We start from the raw sequence: 22,452 nt of genomic DNA, 5'->3' as shown, positions 1-22,452 counted from the left end.
GCTTTAATACAAGTGTTGGAAACAATCTTTATCTATACTCTTTAATTTAATATTGTTACACATATTTGTTGTACTTGCCTATATATGTAACAGGGGCTTGGTTCTGTATTTCAACAAATGTTGTTTCTCTAAGTAACATAGAAATACTTGCTAGCAAACAATGATGATGGCAATGTGCACCCAATTAAGACCACCACATGCAGGGACTCTACCACAATGCCACCTAAACGCCCCAACCCAAAAAGTCCTAACATCCGAAAAGACAAACTCGATGTCTCCTGAAAAGAAAGAAATTTTTAAGTCATTAGAGAGTTGGGTATCACAAAGTGTGCTGCCACTAGCCAAACCCGTGGAGGAATGCTGGCAGCCATGTGATTTTTTGCCAGATTCATCATTGCCGTCGGATGAGTTCATCGATCAAGTGAAAGATTTAAGAAATCGAACGGTAGAGCTTCCGGATGATTATCTTGTAGTTTTGGTAGGTGACATGATCACTGAGGAAGCATTACCTACGTACCAATCATGGATAAACCAGTTTGATGGGATTTGTGATGAGACTGGTGCAAGCAACAGTCCATGGGCCATATGGACACGCTCTTGGACTGCCGAGGAAAACAGGCATGGAGATTTGCTTAAAACTTATCTCTATCTTTCTGGTCGGGTTGATATGCACATGATCGAGAAGACTATCCAATACTTGATCAGAGCGGGCATGGTGATACATTTTATATACATACATATAGCATGCATATGACTTTATATTTAGGCAAAAAGAAAAATTGAAAGAGAATTTATTATATTTAGGGACAGATCTAATAATATTTCATTGACAAATTATATGTTTTTATTCTAAAAAATATAATTGATAAATTGTATTTTTTGTTGTAAAAAGTTATATTTTTTTTAAACTTTAATTTCTACAAATGTTACCACAAACAAACATGATTTTTACACTAATTAATTATACTGTAAGTGTATTGAACTCATAAATTAATTGTTTGTGGTGTAGGATATAGGAACTGAAAACAACCCATATATGGGCTTTGTGTATGCATCCTTTCAAGAGCGAGCCACTTTTCTGTCAGACGGCAGCTTGGGTCGGCTAGCTAAGGAGAGAGGTGATCCAGTGCTTGGGCGCATATGTGGTACCATTGCTGCAGATGAGAAACGCCACGAGATTGCATATGAGAGGATCGTGGAAAAACTTCTAGAAGTGGACCCCACTGAGACAATGATAGCCATCGCAAAAATGATGAACGACAACATAAAGATGCCTGGACACTTGATGCATGATGGTCGGGACCCACACCTTTTCAGTCATTTCTCTGCAGTGGCACAACGTATTGGGGTTTACACCGTTAGTGACTACATTGATAGCTTGGAGTTCTTGATTGGACGGTGGAGATTAGAGAAGCTAGAGGGTTTGACGAGTGAGGGAAAACGTGCACAGGAGCTCGTGTGCAGTCTTTCACCAAAGATTAGGAGGCTACAAGAGCGTGCTGACGAGCGAGTGCGAAAGATGAATCCTCAGTTTAGTTGGATCTTCAATAAAGAGATTCCCAAATAAAAGTGCTCAAAAATTTCCAAAAAAAATGTACTATGAAGAAACAAACATTAGTCGTATCTTACAATATCTCCCTAACCTAGTGTTTGCTTATCGTGAGTATTGGTGCGCTGTTGTGTCCAGCCCCTGACTTGTTCTGTTTTTATTTTTTTGTTATCAGTTGTCCTCTTGTTAAAAAAAAATAAATAAAGAAATTGTTGCAGCAAAATACATATGTTCAACAATATGCATTGAGAGTGTGTATGGTGATGCAGTAAATAATCATCGGACATATTTTATAAAAAAAAATAATAATAATAGAGGATATGTAGTTTTTTTTTTAAAGAAAAAAGAGTACAAAGATATCACATAACAAACCAAAGCATCTCAACTATGTTGGTACCTCTTTACGGACACATATTAGTTGCAACACTCTAAAAATATTATTGAGTGAAAGATACAAAAGTACTCCCCTCGTGCCAATTTAGATGAGCTAAACCTATATAGAGTTATGTTTTGACTTTAAATGGGACTCTTACAATTTGACGGTGGGATTTGACCTCTCAAACTAATATGTTCTTGGCGCAGATACCGAGTTTTGAAGGAAAACAATGTTATGGTCCAAATGTTTGATTGTATTTCGTGTTGTGAATTCGGACTCAAATTTCACACCAATACAAACAATAATGTGCGGAGCAAGTATCAATGGCGACCAACAACCAAAGTAAACCACAAGCCACAACAACAAGTGCATAGCAAAACCACAATCTAACCAAAGGATAAACAAGATAAAGAGATTAGAGAAAAATAGACAATAACACCAAGAGATTGTTGACCCAGTTCGGTCCAACTTGACCTAATCTGGGGGAGAGATTGATCTCTCCAATCCACTATCGATGAGTTCTTACAAAGAGATACAAATGAGTTACAAGAAATTACCTCACCAATGAACAAGACACTCATAATTTTCACGTACTCTCCCAAGGTGTTTACAATTGTTTCCCAACTCTAGAATCTAACCCCCAAAAGAGAACCAACCCTTAACCTTTAATTTCACTAAGGATCTTCTCTTTTGCTTTCACAAGACTCACCCAATTTGCTCACAAATGACTCTCCACTCATGTGTTTCCCAACCCCATGAATCTTCTCCAAAAAGGCACCAACCCTTTTCCCAAGAGCCCCCTCTTTTGGTTCTCCAAGATTCACATTTTGAAGCTTTGAACCTCACCCAAAGACCCTAAACCTTTAGTATCTAAAACCCTAAAAGTCCCCTCCTTTGGTTTCCATGAGATTCACCAAGCTTTACCCAACAAATGGGTCAAAGAATGCTTACATAGTGTTCAGATCCGGACAAAATCGTGTCATGATTTCCCAAATCGTGACACGTTTGGTGCGTACGATCCAAGATACGACCAGCCTTATCCAGAAAACTTGCCCAACAAGCCGAAAATCGTGTCACGTTTTCCCAAAATTGTATCACGATTGAACACTTCAAGGAACCATGCTCACTGCCTGCCAAATCGTGACACGGTACACAAATCGTGTCACAATCCTGAATTTTGCTAAAATCATTTTTGAGGCACTTTGCAACATTTCGGTATACAAAGATGAAGTCTTCTGAGATCTATTAAGTGTGGTTTCATATTGTTATCTACAGAAAGGGTCTAGACAGATTTCATAGCTATATTTACTCTTTTCTGCTATAGGCAAGCATAGCTATATTTACTCTTTTGCATAAATCTGTTTCATCTTCATGCACTAAATTCCTTACACTTTGGCTCTTGATTTCACCCTGAAATGCAGTTTTTTATGTTACATTACATCTTACAAGTGCCTTTATATATCTTCGTTCTTCTGATAGTATCTCATCGAGGGTCGTATAATTTCATCTTCACCATTTAATTTCTATTTCTTCTTCACCATTTAATTTCTTCGAACTTAAATGTCTGGTTATCAATTTTAGTCTATATTTTTGTTTTTGCTTGTAAATGTTCACGTTGCATGTACTCACTTATGCAGCATGTGTGATTAGCGGTGTGAAATAATAGACCACCTTTTCTGTCATGGCTGGAAAATCTAAATTTGCATGAAGAAGTTGTAACTCAATTGGTATTTTCTCTGTTATAACTTATAAGCTGTGGCCTGTGGCGTATTAGAAATAAGCGATGTTTGGAAGGAATTGCATTACCGAACCTGGTAAATTGTGCAAATCAGGCCAATAGAATGTGATGATGTTTAACCAATCTAATGCAACAATTATGCAGCAGCAAAACTTGCCTATCCACTCACTCGCATGAATCAAACATTCTGAGTGTGTGTGGATCAAAGAAACTTCATCTTGTATTTCCACTGTCATAATAGCTGTTGATTTAATGTAAAATGTTTTCTAATAAATTTCGTTTCTACTTCAAAATAAAAAAATAAAAAAACTGATTCAATTGTTCAATAACTATCGATAAAAAATAAACTAAGTGGACACAGTTGTCCCAATTTACATAGGTAGCAACTTGGAACATTTATGTTTTGAAAAAGGAAAATGCAGTACTAAAGCATTTGATGAACGAGTTTTAGCTGAATACAAGAATTGACATATGGAGACTATAGGATGTGGCCATTTGAGGTAAGCAGCCTCATTTGCTTGTGAGGTCGGTCTTAATGATCAGTCTTCTTCCTCTTCTTCTTCTACTACTACTACTATTGGTACTTGTAGATCTAGTTCTGCTTGTTCATCTGGAAGAAGCTTAACAAACCTGACTTCATAAATATCTTTAATTATCAAAGACCCGCACAAATCAAAAGTACTAACATGCTCGGGGCGGGGCTTTCTAGAGAAATAGAGACCCATAAAGAGTTCGAGTATGAATCCAACCATATAAGGATCTTCTTCCATGCTGCTCTCTACTATCTTCCTCTTAACAACTTCTGAAAAACAAGGCATGCATGCATATTGTAAAAAAATAGACACAATTTGATTCATAAAATAAAAAAGAGGGGATGATTTAGGTTGCCCATTTTGGCTTGGGGAAATACTTAACAATTTCAAAAAGCCCAACTTGAAAGGTTTTAAACCCTAACGACGAAAAAGACAAGTTTTTTTTTAATAATTCCAGCAATCAATTAAAGAAACGAATACAAAGACAAGAAACATGAATTATCAACAAGAATTAATGAAAGATTCAACATGATCGCATAGTGAAGAAAGTGGGGCGATGAAAACGAATAACAAAACAAAACAAACCTATTAACGCAGAGAAGATATTAGAGAGATGAAGAATGCAAATTGCAAACCTTTCAAGAGTCGGTCACGTAGCAAAACCTTTTGTTTATTGGTCTGGGCTATAAAACTCAGGGCTTTAAAATTAGTGCTCCATCCTGAATTAATTAGTTATTTTAATAAAATAATTTTTTAAACGAATATGTTACAACCCATATAACAATAAATTAAAAATGTGTATAATTCTATTAAAAATGTCTATAAAATAAATTTACATACAATTATATTTAAAATAAATGTTTTTTTTATTCAAGTTTGCATATTAGGGTTTACCCTTTAAAAGTTATGGAAAGAATTGTGTTGTGGATTTCATAACTACTCCAAAGAGTGTTAAATACAATGCTTTTCAAGTGTTTGAGTTACTAAACTAAAGAAATCATATGTCTTGTCGATCTCGACTTTCGTGTAATTTATTCTTAGGTGTAAACAAATACCCCTTGTCGTTGCATTATTAGTTGGCTATAATTAAGCTATGACATGATGTGAAAATAAAGAGTCACTATTTTGTGCGAATAGTATCATCATTGCGTCGTTAAACATAAAACTGGTCGTTATAAACCATGTGTCGACTTGTGAATGCACAAAACCTTATTAACTCTTGTCGATTTGATTACTCCAAAGTTAATGTTGATCCCCGTATATGATTTTTCGTGCTTACTCTTCATGTTCATTAGATTAAATCCTCGCAATTAATAATCTTCATTCGAGTGATTTCGTTAGTTAATTTACTTTATTTCTCCCCTTGAATATTTTGTTACTTCGTCTAGTTAGCTTAGCTCAGTTGGTAGGGGGATATTGCATATTATATGCAGGGGCTGAGGTCCGAACCCCAGACACTCCACTTCTCCACAATTATATTGTGTGAGCTCTAGCCACTAGGCTATTTCACCAAAAAAAAAAAAAAAATCAAGCAGTTTTATTGATTTCCTTGCTTCGCTTAGTCATTTTTCTTCTTCTTTAACTCTCAATTCTTGAAAAACAATAGCTTAACTTCTCAAAATCGAAGCACCCGTGAAGAAAACTATATGGGAGCCTTTACCCTATGCAAGAAAATATAACTCCTCGTACTTGCACAAGAAAAGTGGCCTCTAAATCATTATTTTAGCCTATGATCGGTTTACTGCTAAGAAAAAGGTGAATGAGTTCATAACACATCCTTAACCAACTCCTGATTATTTGACCTAGCTTGACATGCTGGAAGCTGCAAAGGACCAAGATTTGAAGACATAGGGCATGAGATGATTATGCTTCCAAAGGTATATATGAATATCATTGTATTAATGTGGTCGTGGAGCATTTTTTTTGCCTCCTCACCTATTGGTCGGGAAGTTCCAAATCTTTTATACGTGATTGGAGCTGGCATGGTGACACATTTTACCCACATAGCATGCATATAAACACACTAGAGAGTCACTTTTATGTCGGGCACGCATATGCGGCACAATTGCACCGCGGATGAGAAGCCCCATGAGATTGCATACGAGAGGATTGTTGAGAAGCATCTAGAGATGGACCCCACAGAGACGATGACAGCCATAAAAGTTCATTTAAGGAGGAGTGAGTACTCATTGTAGATTTAGTACCCTTTGCACTTCTATCGTCTTTTATTTGATAAAAGTTCTCTTTGCAATTAAAATAAATTACGACGCCCGGACACTTGATGCAAGATGGTCCAAGACCCACATCTCTTTAGTCATTTATCCGCAGTGGCACAATGTATTGGCGTGTACACAGTTAATGACTACATTGATATCTTGGAGTTTTTGATTGGATGGTGGAGATTGAAGAAGCTAGAGGGTTTGACGAGCGAGGGAAAACGTGCATAGAAGCTCGTGTACGGACTTGCACCAAAAATTATGAGCCCACAAGAGTGTGCTTATGAGCGAGTGCGGAAGATGAATTCCAAGTTTTGTTGGATCTTCCATAAAGAAGTGCTATGAAAAAAACTAATGACTACGTATAATCTCTCCCTACCCTAGTGTTTGGTTATCTTGTACTCTTTAGAGTAACTTATTAATAAAATTAAATTATTGTAGAAAAATTATGACCACCGATTGTTCAACAATATGCATTGAGTGTGTATAATGATGCTGTAAAATTGATACACATGGTTAAGGATTCAAAATTGAGTTTGATTCCTGTTAAAGCCTATTGCAATGCAGAGAAATTATGCTCAAAATACTTGATAGAATATCCAAATATTACGACCAAGTCCCCCGAGCCCTATTGAGTGTGGTCGCATGCTGTTAGCCATAGGAAAGATCTATCAAGACAGAATTCATCATGAATCATTTGTAGTTTGTTAGTGTGCGCTAAATAAACTAATTTATGTTATGTTTAGCCTGGCCTAAGCATGAGCCATCTTCTTTCTTTTGCTGCTTTTCATAATTTTGTAAATTTCTTACAATTAGGCTCTATATTTCAACCTGCAGTTGTTTGATATTACATTACAACCTTTATTAATTGGTTTTTTTTAGATTACCCTCTCTTATTTAGAGGGTATTTTACCCTCTCATGATATCAACCAATCAAAATGTAATATACATTGGCAACATTAAATATCATAAATGAGTCAATTTTTTTCTAAAAAAAGAATCAATTATAATCATAAGGTAACTTTTAATATTTTTAATTTTTATTTAATTATAGACATGATTACATTAGAGATCCTTTATCTTAGGGTGTGTTTGTTTCAAGTTATAATTGTTGATTCCCGGGAATAAAATGATAGGAATGTATATGCCTATGTTTGTTACAAGTTTACTAAATTTTATTCCCGGGTATAAAATGTTCCTGGGAATAGAAAAAATTTCCCAAGGAAAAGGGTGGGAATAAAGTTCCCATGAAGATGGGAATAAATTCATAAATAATTTACCTATTATAATCCCTATTTTTATGGTTCCTAGGAATATATAAAGCTAACCAAACATATTTTTCCTAAATTCCTTGGAATAAAATTCCCATCTTTATATTTCAAGGAATGTTATTCCTAGGAATAAATTTGGTAAACTTGAAACAAACACACCCTTATTTATTTGTTACACTTGGGTCCTTTATCTTTATTTTTTTCGCTTGTCTTTTATCTCTTATAAAAGCACATATACATCCTTTTTCTCATTTTTTTTATTAAAAAAAATACATAATTTAATTTTTTAAAATATCTTTTTATTAAAAATGAAATAAATCCAGAAATATGATGAAGATGTTCATAATCTTCATCTTCTTCCTTTGAATCTTCATCATCTTCATTGAATCAAAAAAATTTCTACACAAATATATCTCCAAATATCATGAATTAATGTTATATTCACCTCAAATCTTCTTTTAAACACAAAAATCAAATCCCTATAGAGAAAGAGATTTAGTTTCATCACAAAAAAAAAAAAAATAGTTATATAAATTGTCACGCTGTATATTATTATTATTATTATTATTTTCTAACTCAATATTCAAGCTGACATAAAAATAACCCCAAAATTGATAGGAGCTTTGCACATCAATTTTGTTGTTTTCAGAACAATCTTAACTATCATAAAGTCTAACCCTTCCGCCAGTGACTAAGCCTCCACCATCCGCCTTGCAACAATTGTGAAATTAAGGTTTTGATTTTTCTGTTTAAAATAAGATTTGGGGTGAATATAACATTAATTCACGATATTTGGAGATATATTTTAGTAGAATTTTTTTTTTTATTTAAAGAAGATGATGAAGATTCAAAGGAAGAAGATGAAGATGGTGAACATCTTCATCATATTTTTGGATTTTTTTTCAGTTTTAATAAAAATATAGTTTTAAAAATAAAATTATGTATTTTTTTAATAAAAAAAATGTATATGTGCTTTTAAGAGAGATAAAGGACCTAAACGGGAAAAAAAATAAAGACAAAAGACCAAAGTGTTACAATTAGATAAGATAAATGACCCATAATGTAATATTGTCTTAATTATATTTAGGTGTTCAATCTTAATTAATTTACACTACATGACTGACTTAGAACAAATTAAAATTTCACATCAAATTTCTTTCATCTGAATGTCCTTAAATTTATCAGTTATATTCATAAAATTTATTCCTCCCATTTTGATTGTTTAATTTTGTCATTCCCAACTGCCGCATTTTTCAATTTTCGTGAGAATCGTCATGATTTCAAATATCGTGAGAATTGTCGTTATTTTCAGTACAACGTCAGGTATGATGACTTGATTTTTCTTTTTGATTTGATTTTTCTTGGTTGTGAGATAGTTAATTATAACAATTGAGTAAATCATCCGTTGTACTTTGAGGGCTGCTAGCAGGTGTTGCCGTTGTGATGTTGTGGGAGTTTGCTAGCATCTTTTTGGTTGTTGCTGAAATGGTTATGTGATGAGGCTTTTGTTCTTTTATTTGAAACTTGCTTTTGCTGATAGTGAGACAGGTCTATGCGTGTTAACAAATTTTATTAGGTTGGTTGTTTAAATAAAAAAAAAAAAAGTCACGATACCTGATGCGGTTCTAGAGACAACGACAATTCTCACGATAATTGGAAATTGCGGCAATTTGGAACGACAAAATTGAACAATCAAAATGGAAAGAAGAATAAAAAAGAAACAAAAATTGATCAATATGGAAGAATAAAGAAGAAGAAATTTGAAAGAATGAGATGTTTTTGTTCTCACGTTCGGGGTATGTAAATGATGAATTTAAGGAAATCCAGATGAAAGAAATTTGATGTAAAATTTTATTTGTTATAAGTCTTATAGTGTAAATTAACTAAGGTTGAACACCTTAATATAAAAAAAATAATTAAATTATTTGTTGTTTAAAAAAAAATTAAATAAAAATTAAAATTATTAAAAGTTACCTTATGATTAAGATTAACTCTCCTTAAAAAAAAAATTAAGATTAACTCTTTTATTTTTAGAAAAAATCTACTCATTTATTTGACATTTAATGTTACCTTTGTATATTACATTTTGATTGGTTAATATCACGAGAGGGTAAATTACCCTCTAAACAAGAGAGGGTAATGTAGGCCTTGCCTAATTTCTGTCATTTTTCTGATAGTATATCATCTTTGACTTTGAAGGTAGTATGGTTTTTCTTAGCTTTTTGTTTGGACTGTACTCCCTCTGTCTCAAAATGTAAGCAAAAATAAGTTAACATGTATCTGGTATAAATTTTGAACCAAATAAATTAACTTTTGTTGACCAATTTTTGCTTACATTTTAGAACAAGGGAGTATAGCCCTTTTCCTTCAATATATGGAAATCACTTGAAATACCAAAACAACAAAATCAAAATCTAGCTTATCTTTTATTAGACAATCCCAGTAGCATAATTCTTTACATGCAAATTTCACAAATTCTCACAAACTCAATAATCCAAAAGGGATTATTTATGAAAATTATTTATATAAATAAAAAACTAGAAAGATAACTCAGTCCACACTAGTATGGCATATTTCAACAGTGTTCTAGAGTTTTACTCCCCCATTCGTATGATACATCTGATGGACTCCCCTTTCAGCATGTAATCAAAAGCTTTGTTAATCTCTGAAAATGGAATTGTGTGAGTAATGAATTTCTCTAGTTCCAGTTCCTGTAATATCATAGTAATATCATATTAGCAACACAAATAACATATCATTCTGCAATATTAATTAATCTTCCGTAACAGTGCACGATTCGATGTATATAAACGTACCCCTTTCATGTACTTTTCTACAACATTAGGAAGATCAGTGCGGGGTTTGTAGTTTCCATAAAATGTACCCTTAAGAGTCCTTTCATTCAACAAATTCATAGGATGTGTTTGAAATGCATCATCTTTGTTTGGCACTCCAACAAGTACAGCAACACCCCAACCCTTAGAAAAACAACAAGTCAAGGTTCAGCTTTAGCTTAAGTAAGGTTTATAATTTCTTTTTAGCAACAAGCAAGAGCAAATGAATTTTGTTTTGCATACATCGTGGACACATTCGAATGCAGAGATCATGGCCTGGATGCTCCCGGTACATTCAACAGCACGATCCACACCTCCGTTGGTCATTTCAGCAATTACCTGCAAACCAATATGCACATCTCAATCTCCTCGTATAAAAATCAAACATCATTTTAATCCATAGAATCATACTTAAAATTCACAATAGAAAATGCATAGAAATCGTGGATGAACTAACTTGTTGAACAGGTTTGTCATGATCTTTAGGGTTTACAAACTCATTCACCCCAAACTTCTTAGCTGCCAACAAGAAAAAAAAAAGAAATGTCATCAATAAAAGAAACAGTCATTGAATTTGTGTTAACTTCAATCTTAAAGCATTTGATGGAATAAGAAAAGCATTGTACCTAATTCAAATCGGCTGGAAACTAAATCAACCCCAATGATTCTTGATGCACCAGAAATCCTTGCCCCTTCAGCAGCCTAAATTGTGGTTTAAAGAGAAGAGCACGGGTTATCTTTCCATTTCCAATAGTAACCGAAACACACACACAAGATATGAGAGTAACATACAGCAAGGCCAACAGCTCCAAGTCCAAAGATAGCGACAGAAGAACCGGGTTTTGGTTTAGCAACATTGATAGTAGCACCAAGACCTATAGAAGTATGGAAGCAAATTGAATTACGAAAACATAGACTCATCCTAGTTATATGTTAATATCAAAACACTGGAATCTCCTATACCTGTGCATATTCCACAGCTAAGAATACAAACTTTGTCAAGTGGTGCATCAGGGTTGATCTTTGCAACACATCCGGCATGAACCACAGTGTACTCGCTGAATGTAGATGTACCGACGAAATGGTGAATGGGCTGTCCCTTAAGAGAGAATCTTGACTGGTTGTCATTGATCATAACACCCCTGTCAGTGTTGATCCTAAGAAGATCACACATGTTGCTTTCCTCCGACTTACAATGTGGACAGTCCCCACACTCCCCTGTGAATACAGGCAGGGCATGATCGCCTGGTTTTAGATGTGTCACACCCTCGCCTATGCTCTCCACAATCCTGATCAACATTAGGCCAACAATTATCAATAACATTCATTCACATTACATAACACATTAGATAATCAAACAGATTTAATCAATAATATATAAAGAGAAAGATTTATAATATGTGATTCAACTTTCAATGTTCAGAAGAGAATCATACCCTCCAGCTTCATGACCAAATATACGAGGAAACAATGGAGTCTGACCCTGAAACAAAGGAAAACAAGAAAACCATATTAAATCACTGCAATGCAAAACAGAACATGAAAACCTAAGAAGAATTTTACATAAATTAACTTTTGTGTAAGAAAACTAAGCACCCGCCGTGTTATGTAATCAAAAAAATACCTTAGCTTCCCAGAAGTAAACATCAGTGTGACAAAGGGAGGTGAAGAGTATCTTGAGACGGACTTCACCGGCCTGCGGTGGAGCCACCTCTACTTCTTCCATCACCAGCGGCTTCCCCGCTTCCCATGCAACCGCAGCTGGTTCCAAAACACAATCAAGGGATTCAGTTAGTAAGTAGTATGATATGAAACACGAGTACAAACACCGGACACAAGGGATTCAGTTAAGAAAATCACATAATTCAGTGAAATCATAAAAATAAAAATAAAACAGTTTAAATGGAAGGATCCTTATAAAAAAAAAAAAAAAAAAAAAAGGATGGATCGATGATTAAAATATTCTAGAAAACAAGATCAAAACAAAATTTGAGATAAATAGATGGTACCTCTACACTTGATGATCTGACCAGCAGTGTTGGACATGATGAATGAACAGAAAATTTAGAATGGAATCGAATGGGTGAGTAGTAAGTTGTTTGTTGCTTTGCAATGCTACTAGTACTCGTGTTGTGTTGTGTTTGGAACTAACTACGTGTCAGTGACCTTTATAGGTGCATAGTACTTGCACTAGTGGGAATAGAAAATAAACGAATGATTTTCTATTTCCAAACATAGTATAGTACTTTAATTTTTTTAAACAAGAAACATTAAAATACATACCACTTTGGTTTGGTTTGGTTTTGTGGGATACCGCTGTTGCTGTTGTTTTATTTCCAACCGGCGCCTTTGGCTTTGACTTTGCCACCAACCAACATAAGCTGGTTTTCGACTCTCTGTCTTATTGACTTTTTCCCCTTTTCTTTTCCCTTCTTATTCTTAATACTTTTTTTTATCTAAATTTTGATGTTTTATTGTAAAAAATAATTTTCAATTAAGGTGATTTTTTAATTATATCATTGATATGATTCATTAAGGTGATTTTTTTTTACATATTTTATTTTACTTTTATACATGTATATCTTTTTTACCTATAAGTGTGAGTGCGTCGTTTTTCTCAAGTTTCTTTTCTAAGTTGTTTGTTTTAGAGTTGTTAAAATGAGCTAGTACATTGGCATGACCATCGGGCATGTTTTTTTTTCACATGGATTGGGTTGTAAATAATATGAGAAAACTTGAGATGATTGTTCAGAATCACTACAGCCATGATCATAAACATCTCTTGAATGACCAAGTTGTCTTAAGAATAAATATATTTCCATAATCGTTGTTCTTTTACTTTTCAATTTTCATGCATTGATTTTTTTTTTTTTTTTTTTTACTTTAATATCTTCTCCATTTTAAAAAAAAAAAGCAAGGAAAATCGGGAGAAATTAAATAATTCATTAAGAATGTATATATCATCATCAATATAATTTATTTTAATCATTCATCTATCGATTAAATACATTAAAGTCATCAATATCGCCAAAACACAATGTCACCAAGTATTTTCCGTAGAAAACAACCCATACATTTGTGTAAACATCCTTCCAAAAAACGAGCAATTTTTGTATTGGATAGTAGTAAGTATGGCTCGAGTGGCTATCGAGAGTGTTGATCTAGTGCTTGCAAACATATGCAACACAATCGTTGCGCATGAGAAACGCCATGAGATTGCATACGAGAGAATTGTTGAAAAGCTTCGAGAAGTGGACCCCACATACACGGTAGCAAAAATGATAGTAAGTAACAACATAAAGATTCACAGACAATTGATGAATGATTGTGGGAACCCATACATCTTCAGTCATTTTTCCGCATTGACACAATGTATTGGTGTGTACATGATTAGTGACTACATTGATAGATTAGAGTTCTTGATTGGACGGTGAGATTGGAGAAGCCAGAAGGATTGACTAGCGAGGGAAAATGTGCACAAGAGCTCTTGTATGGACTTGCATCTAATATTAGGAGGCTACAAGAGCGTGCCGATGAGCTGGTCAAAAAGATGAAGTCCAAGCTTAGTTGAATCTTCAATAAAGAAATACTACGAAAAAACTAGTGAGTAAATTAATACAAAAATAAAATTATATTAATAGAAAAATATGACGAATTTGTTCAACAATGTGCATAAAGTGTGTATGATGATTCTGTAAAATAAATAGAGAACAAGTAGTTGAGGCCAATGTGAATTGATATACATGGTTAAGGAATCAAAATTTGATTCCTGCTGAAGCCTATTGCTATGGAGGAATCTTATGGTTATGAATCAATATCATGTTTGGTTCGTTAGCAGTAAGCCAAATAGACTAATTTATGTTATGTTTAGCATCTATGAATAGGGATAGAGAATTGGTGAAAAAAAACGACAAAATATTATTGAAGAAAATTACTTTGATAGCATCTGCATAATTTTGTAAACTCCTTACAGTTTGGCTCTAGATTTCAGCCTTTTGTTTATTTTTCTGATAGTATATCATCTTTGAGGGTAGTATGGTTTCTTCTTAGTGTTTTGTTTGGACTGTTTACCCTTTTTCCTTTGTAGAGTAAAAATCACTTAAAATACCACAACAATAAAAAATCACAAAATCAAAATCTAGCTTATCTTGTATTAGAGAATCCCAACAGCACAATTCTTTACATGTAAACTTCACAAATTCTCACAAACTTCATAATCCAAAAGAATTATTTATGAAATTTTTTTTCTCAACAACCAAGGAGAGAAATGAGTCCCTTAGTAGGGATTATTACATCATTGTTTTAGAGTTTTACTCCTCCATTCGGATGATGCATCTGATGGACTCTCCTTTCAGCATGTAATCAAAAGCTTTGTTAATCTCTGAAAATGGGATTGAGTGAGTGATGAATTTCTCAAGTTCCAGCTCCTGCAGTATTAACAAATCAAATTAGCTTCAACACACGGATAAGATATAATTCTGCAATATCAATTCTCCTAAAAGACTTCACAATTCAAAATATGATATAAAAACTTACCCCTTTCATGTACTTCTCTACAACATTAGGAAGATCGGTGCGAGGCTTGTAGTTACCATAAAAGGTACCCTTAAGAGTCCTTTCATTCAACAAATTCATAGGATGTGTTTTAAATGCATCATCTTTGTTTGGCACTCCAACAAGTACAGCAACACCCCAACCCTAAGAAAAACAAATAAAGGTTCAGCTTTAGCCTCAATAAGCTTTATAATTTCTTTAGCAACAAGTTAGAACAAATGAATTTTGTTTTGCATACATCGTGGACACATTCGAAAGCTGAGATCATGGCCTGGATGCTCCCGGTACATTCAACAGCACGATCCACACCTCCATTTGTCATTTCAGCAATTACCTGCACACCAACAACATTATAATTCATAGAATCATGCTTTAAAATTCAAAATTGAAAACAGAAATATAATAAACTACTATATACTAAATTGTCAATGAACTAACTTGTTGAACAGGTTTGTTATGATCTTTCGGGTTTACAAACTCATTTACCCCAAACTTCTTAGCTGTCAACAAGAAAAAAATAAGAAATGCCATCAATAAAAGAAATAGTCATTGAATTCATGTTAACCAGAATCTACAAGCATTTGATGGAATAAGAAAGCACTGTACCTAATTCAAATCGGCTGGAAACTAAATCAACTCCAATGATTCTTGATGCACCAGATATCCTGGCTCCTTCAGCAGCCTAAATTTTGGTTTAAGAGAAGGGCAGAAGTTAATATTGGCTCTTTTCATTTCCGATAATAATTGCAATTTGCAACACGCACAAACACGTGCATGCACACTCAAGGTATAAGAGTAACATACCGCAAGCCCAACAGCTCCAAGGCCAAAGATAGCAACAGATGAACCGGGTTTTGGTTTAGCTACATTGATAGTAGCACCAAGACCTGTAAAAGCATGGAAGCAAATTGAATTAGAGAAACATAGACTCAGCCTAATTATATATAAATATCTAAACATTGGAATCTCCTATACCTGTGCATATTCCACAGCTGAGAATACAAACTTTGTCAAGTGGTGCATCAGGGTTGATCTTTGCAACACATCCGGCATGAACCACAGTGTACTCGCTGAATGTAGATGTACCGACGAAATGGTGAATGGGCTGTCCCTTAATAGAGAATCTTGACTGGTTGTCATTGATCATAACACCCCTGTCAGTGTTGATCCTAAGAAGATCACACATGTTGCTTTCCTCCGACATACAATGTGGACAGTCCCCACACTCCCCTGTGAATACAAGCAGGGCATGATCGCCTGGTGTTAGATGTGTCACACCCTCGCCTACACTCTCCACGATCCTGATCAACATTGTGCCGACAATTATCAATAAAACTCATTCACATTACATAATAAATTAGATAATCAAAAGATTTAATCAATAATACTACTATATGAGAAGCATACCCTCCAGCTTCATGACCAAATATTCGAGGAAACAATGGAGTCTGACCCTGAAACAAGGGAAAACCATATTAAATCACTGCAATGCACAACAGAACATCAAAACCTTTTTATAAAACTAAACCAAAAACCAGGAAGCTAATATGTTCTAACTAAAATTAAACCCGAGAAGAATTTTACATAAATTAACTTTTTTGTTAGAAACTAAGCACCCCAACGTGTTATGTAATCAAACCAAACTACATAAGAGAAAATTCTCTTATGAATTTTTTGGGTTGTCGAAATAACTTTTCTCATAGACAAATAGACAGAAAATGTGTGTGTGGTTAATTAGTAATATACCTTAGCTTCCCAGAAGTAAACATCGGTGTGACAAAGGGAGGTGAAGAGTATCTTGAGACGGACTTCACCGGCCTGCGGTGGTGCCACCTCTACTTCTTCCATCACCAGTGGCTTCCCCGCCTCCCATGCAACCGCAGCTGGTTCAAAAACACAATCAAGGGATTCATTAAGTTGTTGTATGCATGTGGCAATCATAAAAATATAGTGTGCAAGTATAGTGTGTAGATAAAATAAAACTATTAATAAAAAAAACTTAAAATTTGTAGAAACAAAATGAAAGATCCATAAAAAGCAAAACACAATTTGTTCAACATGTTTGTAACAAAGAGAAAAAGAGGAGATGGTACCTGTGCACTTGATCACCTGACCAGTAGTAGTGTTCGACATAGTTAAAATGTCCGTTGTTTGCTTTGCTAGAAGAGTAAATTGTGTGTGGAACCAAGTACGTATCAGTGAGCTTTATTTATAGTAGTGACAAAGGAAAGGAAAAAACGAATAATTTTCTAAACATACTCTAGTATTTAATTTTAATTTTTGGACAAGAAACATTTTACTTCAACTTTAATTTTTGGACAAGAAACGTATTCCAATACCACTTTGGTTTTGTGAATTACCGCTGTCGTTGTTGTTTTGTTTCCAAGCGGCGCCTTTGGGCTTTGACTTTACCACCAAGCCATCTTGCTATACCTGGTTGGTTGATTGCTTATCGACTGTCACAACTCTATTTGAATATACTTACACACTTAAAATAAATTGAAATGAGAAAAAAATAATATATATTTTAAAAATAATTAAATGGTTCCTTAAAAAAAAAAATCATATATTTTTCTGACCAAAAAAAATAAATTAAGGGGGTGTATTCGATTAGAATTTTAAAAGACTATTTTAATAAAAAAAGTCTTTAAGATTTTAAAAGACTGTGTGAGATTGCTTGATTCTGTGAGATTTTAAAGGATTTATCACACTGACTTTTAAGGATTTTAAATGATTTTAAAATTTCAAAGGATTCAATGAATTTTAGGGGAAAAAGAACAAACTTACAAGCGTGAATGATAAAAATAATGAACAAATAAATTCTAGCGTTTGAATAAAGAAAAATAAAACCAATAAAAAATTCTTTTCCTATTGATTTTTAAATTTTATGAATTTTATAAGATTTTAAGGGACTAAAAAACACTCTAACACGTTATTCTCAATACACATTTTTTATTTTTTAAAAATGTTATTTCCACAAAATTCAATTGTACATATTTAAAATTATGCCAGCACTTACAAATCTTTAAAAAAAAAATATTGTGTCAGCCATTACAAATCGGTCGAGTTACACGAGTTTACCGAGTGTTAACTCAGTCAAACTCGTTAAACCTTCCAATTTTATCAGAAACCGATTTTACCTCAGAGTTAACACGATTTTTGTACCTAAAATCGTAAATTCGGTAATCTCGGAGAGTTAACACTCGATCTGCGGAACATTGATTACGACATACTCTCTATCATAATATTCTCAATACAATTTTTTATTTTTTTATGAGATAGAGAGAGGGGGGATGAGAGATGAGAGAGAGAGAGAGAGATAATGGAGAGATAGAGAAACAAAGAGAGAAAGGAGAGAATAGGGAGAGAGAGAGAGAGAGAGAGAGATAGTAACTTTACAAAAGAAAAACAATATCAAGAAATCTCATCTTTTCATGAAAGACTTTTTCTTGTTAAAATTACACTATAAAATCCCACAAAATCCATCAAAATCCAATTTATTAAACAATCCTTCGAAATTTGAATGATTTTGAATACCATAAGACTTTTTTTAAGTGATGAAAAGTCTTGATTGAATACCTCAAGACTTTTTTAAAATGACAAAGAGTCTTGAATGAATACCACAAGACTTTTTTTAAGTTGCAAAAAATCTTGATTGAATACCACAAGATTTTTTTCATAATTAAAAAGTGTTTTAAAATCCCATAGAATCCTAATCCAATACATCCCCTAAATGATATGTATTGTTTTGTGACTAAAAATATTTGTAACCATACTTTCCTCATTCTTTTTTCTTTTTAGTTTTTACAAAATTCTTATATTTTACTCCTTTCCTTTCTATATTTTTATTGTTTTATTGGGAAAATAGTATTATTTTGTTTTAAAAAAATATAGGCTTAGTAACATAGATGGTCCTTTAACTTATTTGTTGTTTTTGATTTGGTTCCTTAATTCTAAAAAATTTCCATTTGGTCCCTCATATACACCTCCATTAGTGAAGTTAGTCCTCGCCGTTAGTTTTTTAATGTATAATATTTATGATGTGATTTTAACCACTTGATTGTAGGTCCATTGTATCATATTGCACCATCACCACATAATTATTTTCCTTTTATTCATCTCTTTCATCATTCTTCTCCTTGATCTTCATCTTCTTCAACATCATGTTCATATAAACCCATAATTTTTAATAAAAGTAAAAATTAGATATAAACATATAAACCCATAGAAAAGTTTCATATAACGACGGAATTTAGAGACGGAATTTAATTGGTCTCTAGCTGAGACGGGATCAGAGACGGAACATTATAAGTGGAGACGGAATCTGAAATTCCAACACTAGAGACTGAATTAGAGACAGAAATATCCGTCATAAAAATTTTCCGTGTCTAAATCGGTCTCTAACAAGTATAAATAAAAAAAATTAAAAAATAATATATATGTGGTCACGGAGTTCAGAGACGGAAGGGAGTATAGACGAGATTAATTTTTCATTAGAAAAATCCTTCCAACCCCAAAACTTCCCCCATCAGTTCATATTTTCTCAAAACCCTAAAACAATTTTCTCTCTGTCTTCGACTGATCTTCCTATGTCTTCGACGGTTTGCGGTTTATGCGTAGTAAAAAATTTCTCTGTCTTCGACTCACAAAAAACCCTCATTCTCCAGAAATCCTTCATTCAAGACCCTCCTTCACCCTCGTTTTCTCTCTGTCTTCGACTGATCTTCCTATGTTGGCGACGGTTTGTGGTTTATGCGTAGTCAAAATTACATTTCTTATCTACCCTCGTTCTCCTTCACCTTCATTTATCCTTGTTTTTGCATAGGGTACAAAGCTTCAAGGGTCTCATCCGCACCTAATGATTTTGAGTGAGTACTTGTTGTTTTATATTTGATTCTTGTTTTTTGTGGAAGTTCTATTGATGAATTTGATTCTTGTTGTGTAGGGGGATTTTAGGGGTTTTTTTTTTTTTTTTTTGATTTGGGGGAAAATTGTGTCGATAGCCAAATCTCACGTTGAAGTTGTTAATTTTGGCAAAATAGAATTGATTTACTTCTTTTCATCCTTTTTTTTTTGAGTCATACTTCTTTTCATCCTTGTTTACTTCTTTTTGTAATTTTTTTAACTGATACTGACACTTTTTTCTCATTGAACTTTAGGTTGGTGGTTGATATTTCAGCAACTACAGTGAGGTTAGTTTCAATAAATTGCTTTGTCATGCTATTCAATGTGTAACGGTACATTTCATTAGGTAAAACAATTCATAAATTGATTATAGAATCATCATGTAAGTGGATTTTTTGTTATCAATATTTACAAAGTTGCTAGAAATCAGACACCCTTTATGGAATTTTTTAAATTGGATTTCTCTGTTTCTAGATAAGCTTTAGACTACCTTGATTATAGACTATAACCTATTGGGATTTATCAACTCAATTACTCAATAACTTGATAAAATGTCATACATTATGTTCATGTTCAGCAGGGGTATTGAGTTGAATATTCACTATCATTTATATAGTTACATGACAAGCTTGGTATAATGAACACATAGAGGAAAGTTAGACAAGAAAGCATCATAGATGATTCCCTGTTACAGGCAAACAACTGGTATATATTTCTTTTTTCAAAAGTTAAGTTTTGAAACTATAATTTTCTTTATAATTACACCAGTGCGAAAATTCAGATTACCAATAGAATTTAGAGTATGGAAATATTGTCTCATGTTGTGTGTGTTTATGTCTTAGCTTGATTTGGATAGTATAATTTTGATTTCTGTAAAAGCTTATGTATCATGAAGTACAACTAATTTCTTTAAAAATTGTAGGTCTTTGTATTGCTAACGTGGTTCAATCTAGGTTTGATCGCAATGGTAGCCATTTCTAGGGATTTGAAGCCCATGGTGATCAACCTAATATAGTAAAAATGGCAAAGGCAACTAATTCTTCTCTCCTTGTCAGAGTAGAAAGAATTCATCTTCATCTAATTTAGAAAATAGAACAGCTAACTCTCTGTGCCAAAGAATATAGAACATCTATATCTACACATGATGAAATGCATAACCTTGTCAAGTATGTATGCTCATTAGTGTTTCCTTGTTTTCTTGATTTTTCTTTTGACAAGGTATTGGAAATGGCATTCCTCTAGGTGTTGTTGTAACTACTCCTAAGATTGCAAAGGTCTTGACTCATCTAAGTTACTTTAACAACTTTGGGATTGGGTGTTTGAAAAGTAATAGAATAGTGGGGTCCAATTTGAAAGAGAGGCTTAACGCACTCAAAGACAAACATGAATGTAAGGTTTCTTCAGTTATCCTTTTCCCATCCAAGATTAATGCGCAAGAAAGCACTCATGTAATGGAGAACAAAAGGTTATATCTAAACAGCTAATCAAAATTTGCTCTCTCTCTCTCTCTCTCTCTCTCTCTCTCTCTCTCTCTCTCTCTCTCTCTCTCTCTCTCTCTCTCTCTCTCTCTCTCTCTCTCTCTCTCTCTCTCTCTCTCTCTCTCTCTCTCTCTCTCTCTCTCTCTCTCTCTCTCTCTCTCTCTCTCTCTCTCTCTCTCTCTCTCTCTCTCTCTCTCTCTCTCTCTCTCTCTCTCTCTCTCTCTCTCTCTCTCTAAATAAACTTGTATTTTTTCTTTTATAGCAGTTGTGGATGTGAGGGGAAAAGGTTTGGTTCTTGGAGTTGAACATGTCATAGATTGTGAACTTAAAACACCAGCAAAAGATGAAACATTGCATGTGATGGACCAAATGAAAGGTAAAGTCTCAATTCCATAGGCTAAGTTGTTCTGGGTTTTCTGCAGTGAAAGGTTTGGTTCATACAATGATCTTGTATTTGAATCATTTTATCTTACTACTTTTAAACCTGATTTATAGAGCCTGAAATTTGATCTAAATCAGTTCTTTAAGCCATATTTTTATTTGTTTTCTATGCCACTAATAAACTTTTCGGTTGTTACCACATAATTAGGACTGCTGATTCGAAAAGGTGGCTATTATAGAAATGTATTTGAAATACACCTATCTTATGTTTCAATAAAGAAGATGCAGATTACATTATAATTCTGTCTTTATTACTTACAGCTATCTTGGTTTTATTACTTACAGCTTGCTAATATTTTTGGTTACAGATTTCCTAGTGGATGCTATGGATTTCTTGTAGATGCTATGGACTACACATTAGATGTCGAATATACATGTATTTCTAGTAGATAATGGTATGTTATTATCTATAGATAATGTTATGTTATTAACTATATAAGCAAAATTCATTAGGAAATCCATAGCATTTGATGTTACGTTATTATCTATATATACACTCAAGCAAAATTCATAAAATATACATGTATGCTTATATAGTATCCAACAGCCAACGTGGA

General features: G+C 33.6%; 3 protein-coding genes and 1 long non-coding RNA gene across 4 annotated transcripts; 2 read left to right on the top strand and 2 right to left on the bottom strand.

Annotated features, from left to right (window-relative positions):
* The first annotated feature begins 88 nt into the window (after positions 1-88).
* On the top strand, positions 89-1,772 carry LOC11415358 (stearoyl-[acyl-carrier-protein] 9-desaturase 6, chloroplastic). The gene is made up of 2 exons (XM_003602089.3): positions 89-715; positions 1,010-1,772. The coding sequence occupies exons 1-2, from the start codon at positions 161-163 to the stop codon at positions 1,565-1,567; spliced, it is 1,113 nt and encodes a 370-aa protein (XP_003602137.1). The 5' UTR covers positions 89-160; the 3' UTR covers positions 1,568-1,772.
* Positions 1,773-10,087: 8,315 nt separating this feature from the next.
* Positions 10,088-12,683, bottom strand: LOC25489766 (alcohol dehydrogenase 1). The gene is made up of 10 exons (XM_013605923.3): positions 12,527-12,683; positions 12,142-12,278; positions 11,954-12,000; positions 11,481-11,806; positions 11,310-11,392; positions 11,144-11,219; positions 10,975-11,036; positions 10,761-10,856; positions 10,500-10,661; positions 10,088-10,394 (listed from the first exon to the last, which is right to left on the bottom strand). The coding sequence occupies exons 1-10, from the start codon at positions 12,561-12,563 to the stop codon at positions 10,278-10,280; spliced, it is 1,143 nt and encodes a 380-aa protein (XP_013461377.1). The 5' UTR covers positions 12,564-12,683; the 3' UTR covers positions 10,088-10,277.
* A 1,957-nt stretch (positions 12,684-14,640) lies between these two features.
* Positions 14,641-17,309, bottom strand: LOC11411514 (alcohol dehydrogenase 1). The gene is made up of 10 exons (XM_003602086.4): positions 17,165-17,309; positions 16,818-16,954; positions 16,479-16,525; positions 16,047-16,372; positions 15,876-15,958; positions 15,678-15,753; positions 15,510-15,571; positions 15,310-15,405; positions 15,054-15,215; positions 14,641-14,944 (listed from the first exon to the last, which is right to left on the bottom strand). The coding sequence occupies exons 1-10, from the start codon at positions 17,202-17,204 to the stop codon at positions 14,828-14,830; spliced, it is 1,146 nt and encodes a 381-aa protein (XP_003602134.2). The 5' UTR covers positions 17,205-17,309; the 3' UTR covers positions 14,641-14,827.
* Positions 17,310-21,326: 4,017 nt separating this feature from the next.
* LOC120579437 (uncharacterized) lies at positions 21,327-22,452 on the top strand. The gene is made up of 3 exons (XR_005645256.1): positions 21,327-21,441; positions 21,720-21,830; positions 22,204-22,452. It is a non-coding gene; the product is annotated as an uncharacterized lncRNA (long non-coding RNA).

The sequence above is a fragment of the Medicago truncatula genome, chromosome 3 (genome assembly GCF_003473485.1).
Source record: "Medicago truncatula cultivar Jemalong A17 chromosome 3, MtrunA17r5.0-ANR, whole genome shotgun sequence".
Taxonomy (NCBI): Eukaryota; Viridiplantae; Streptophyta; class Magnoliopsida; order Fabales; family Fabaceae; genus Medicago; species Medicago truncatula.
This window is presented reverse-complemented; position numbering and strand designations above follow the sequence as displayed.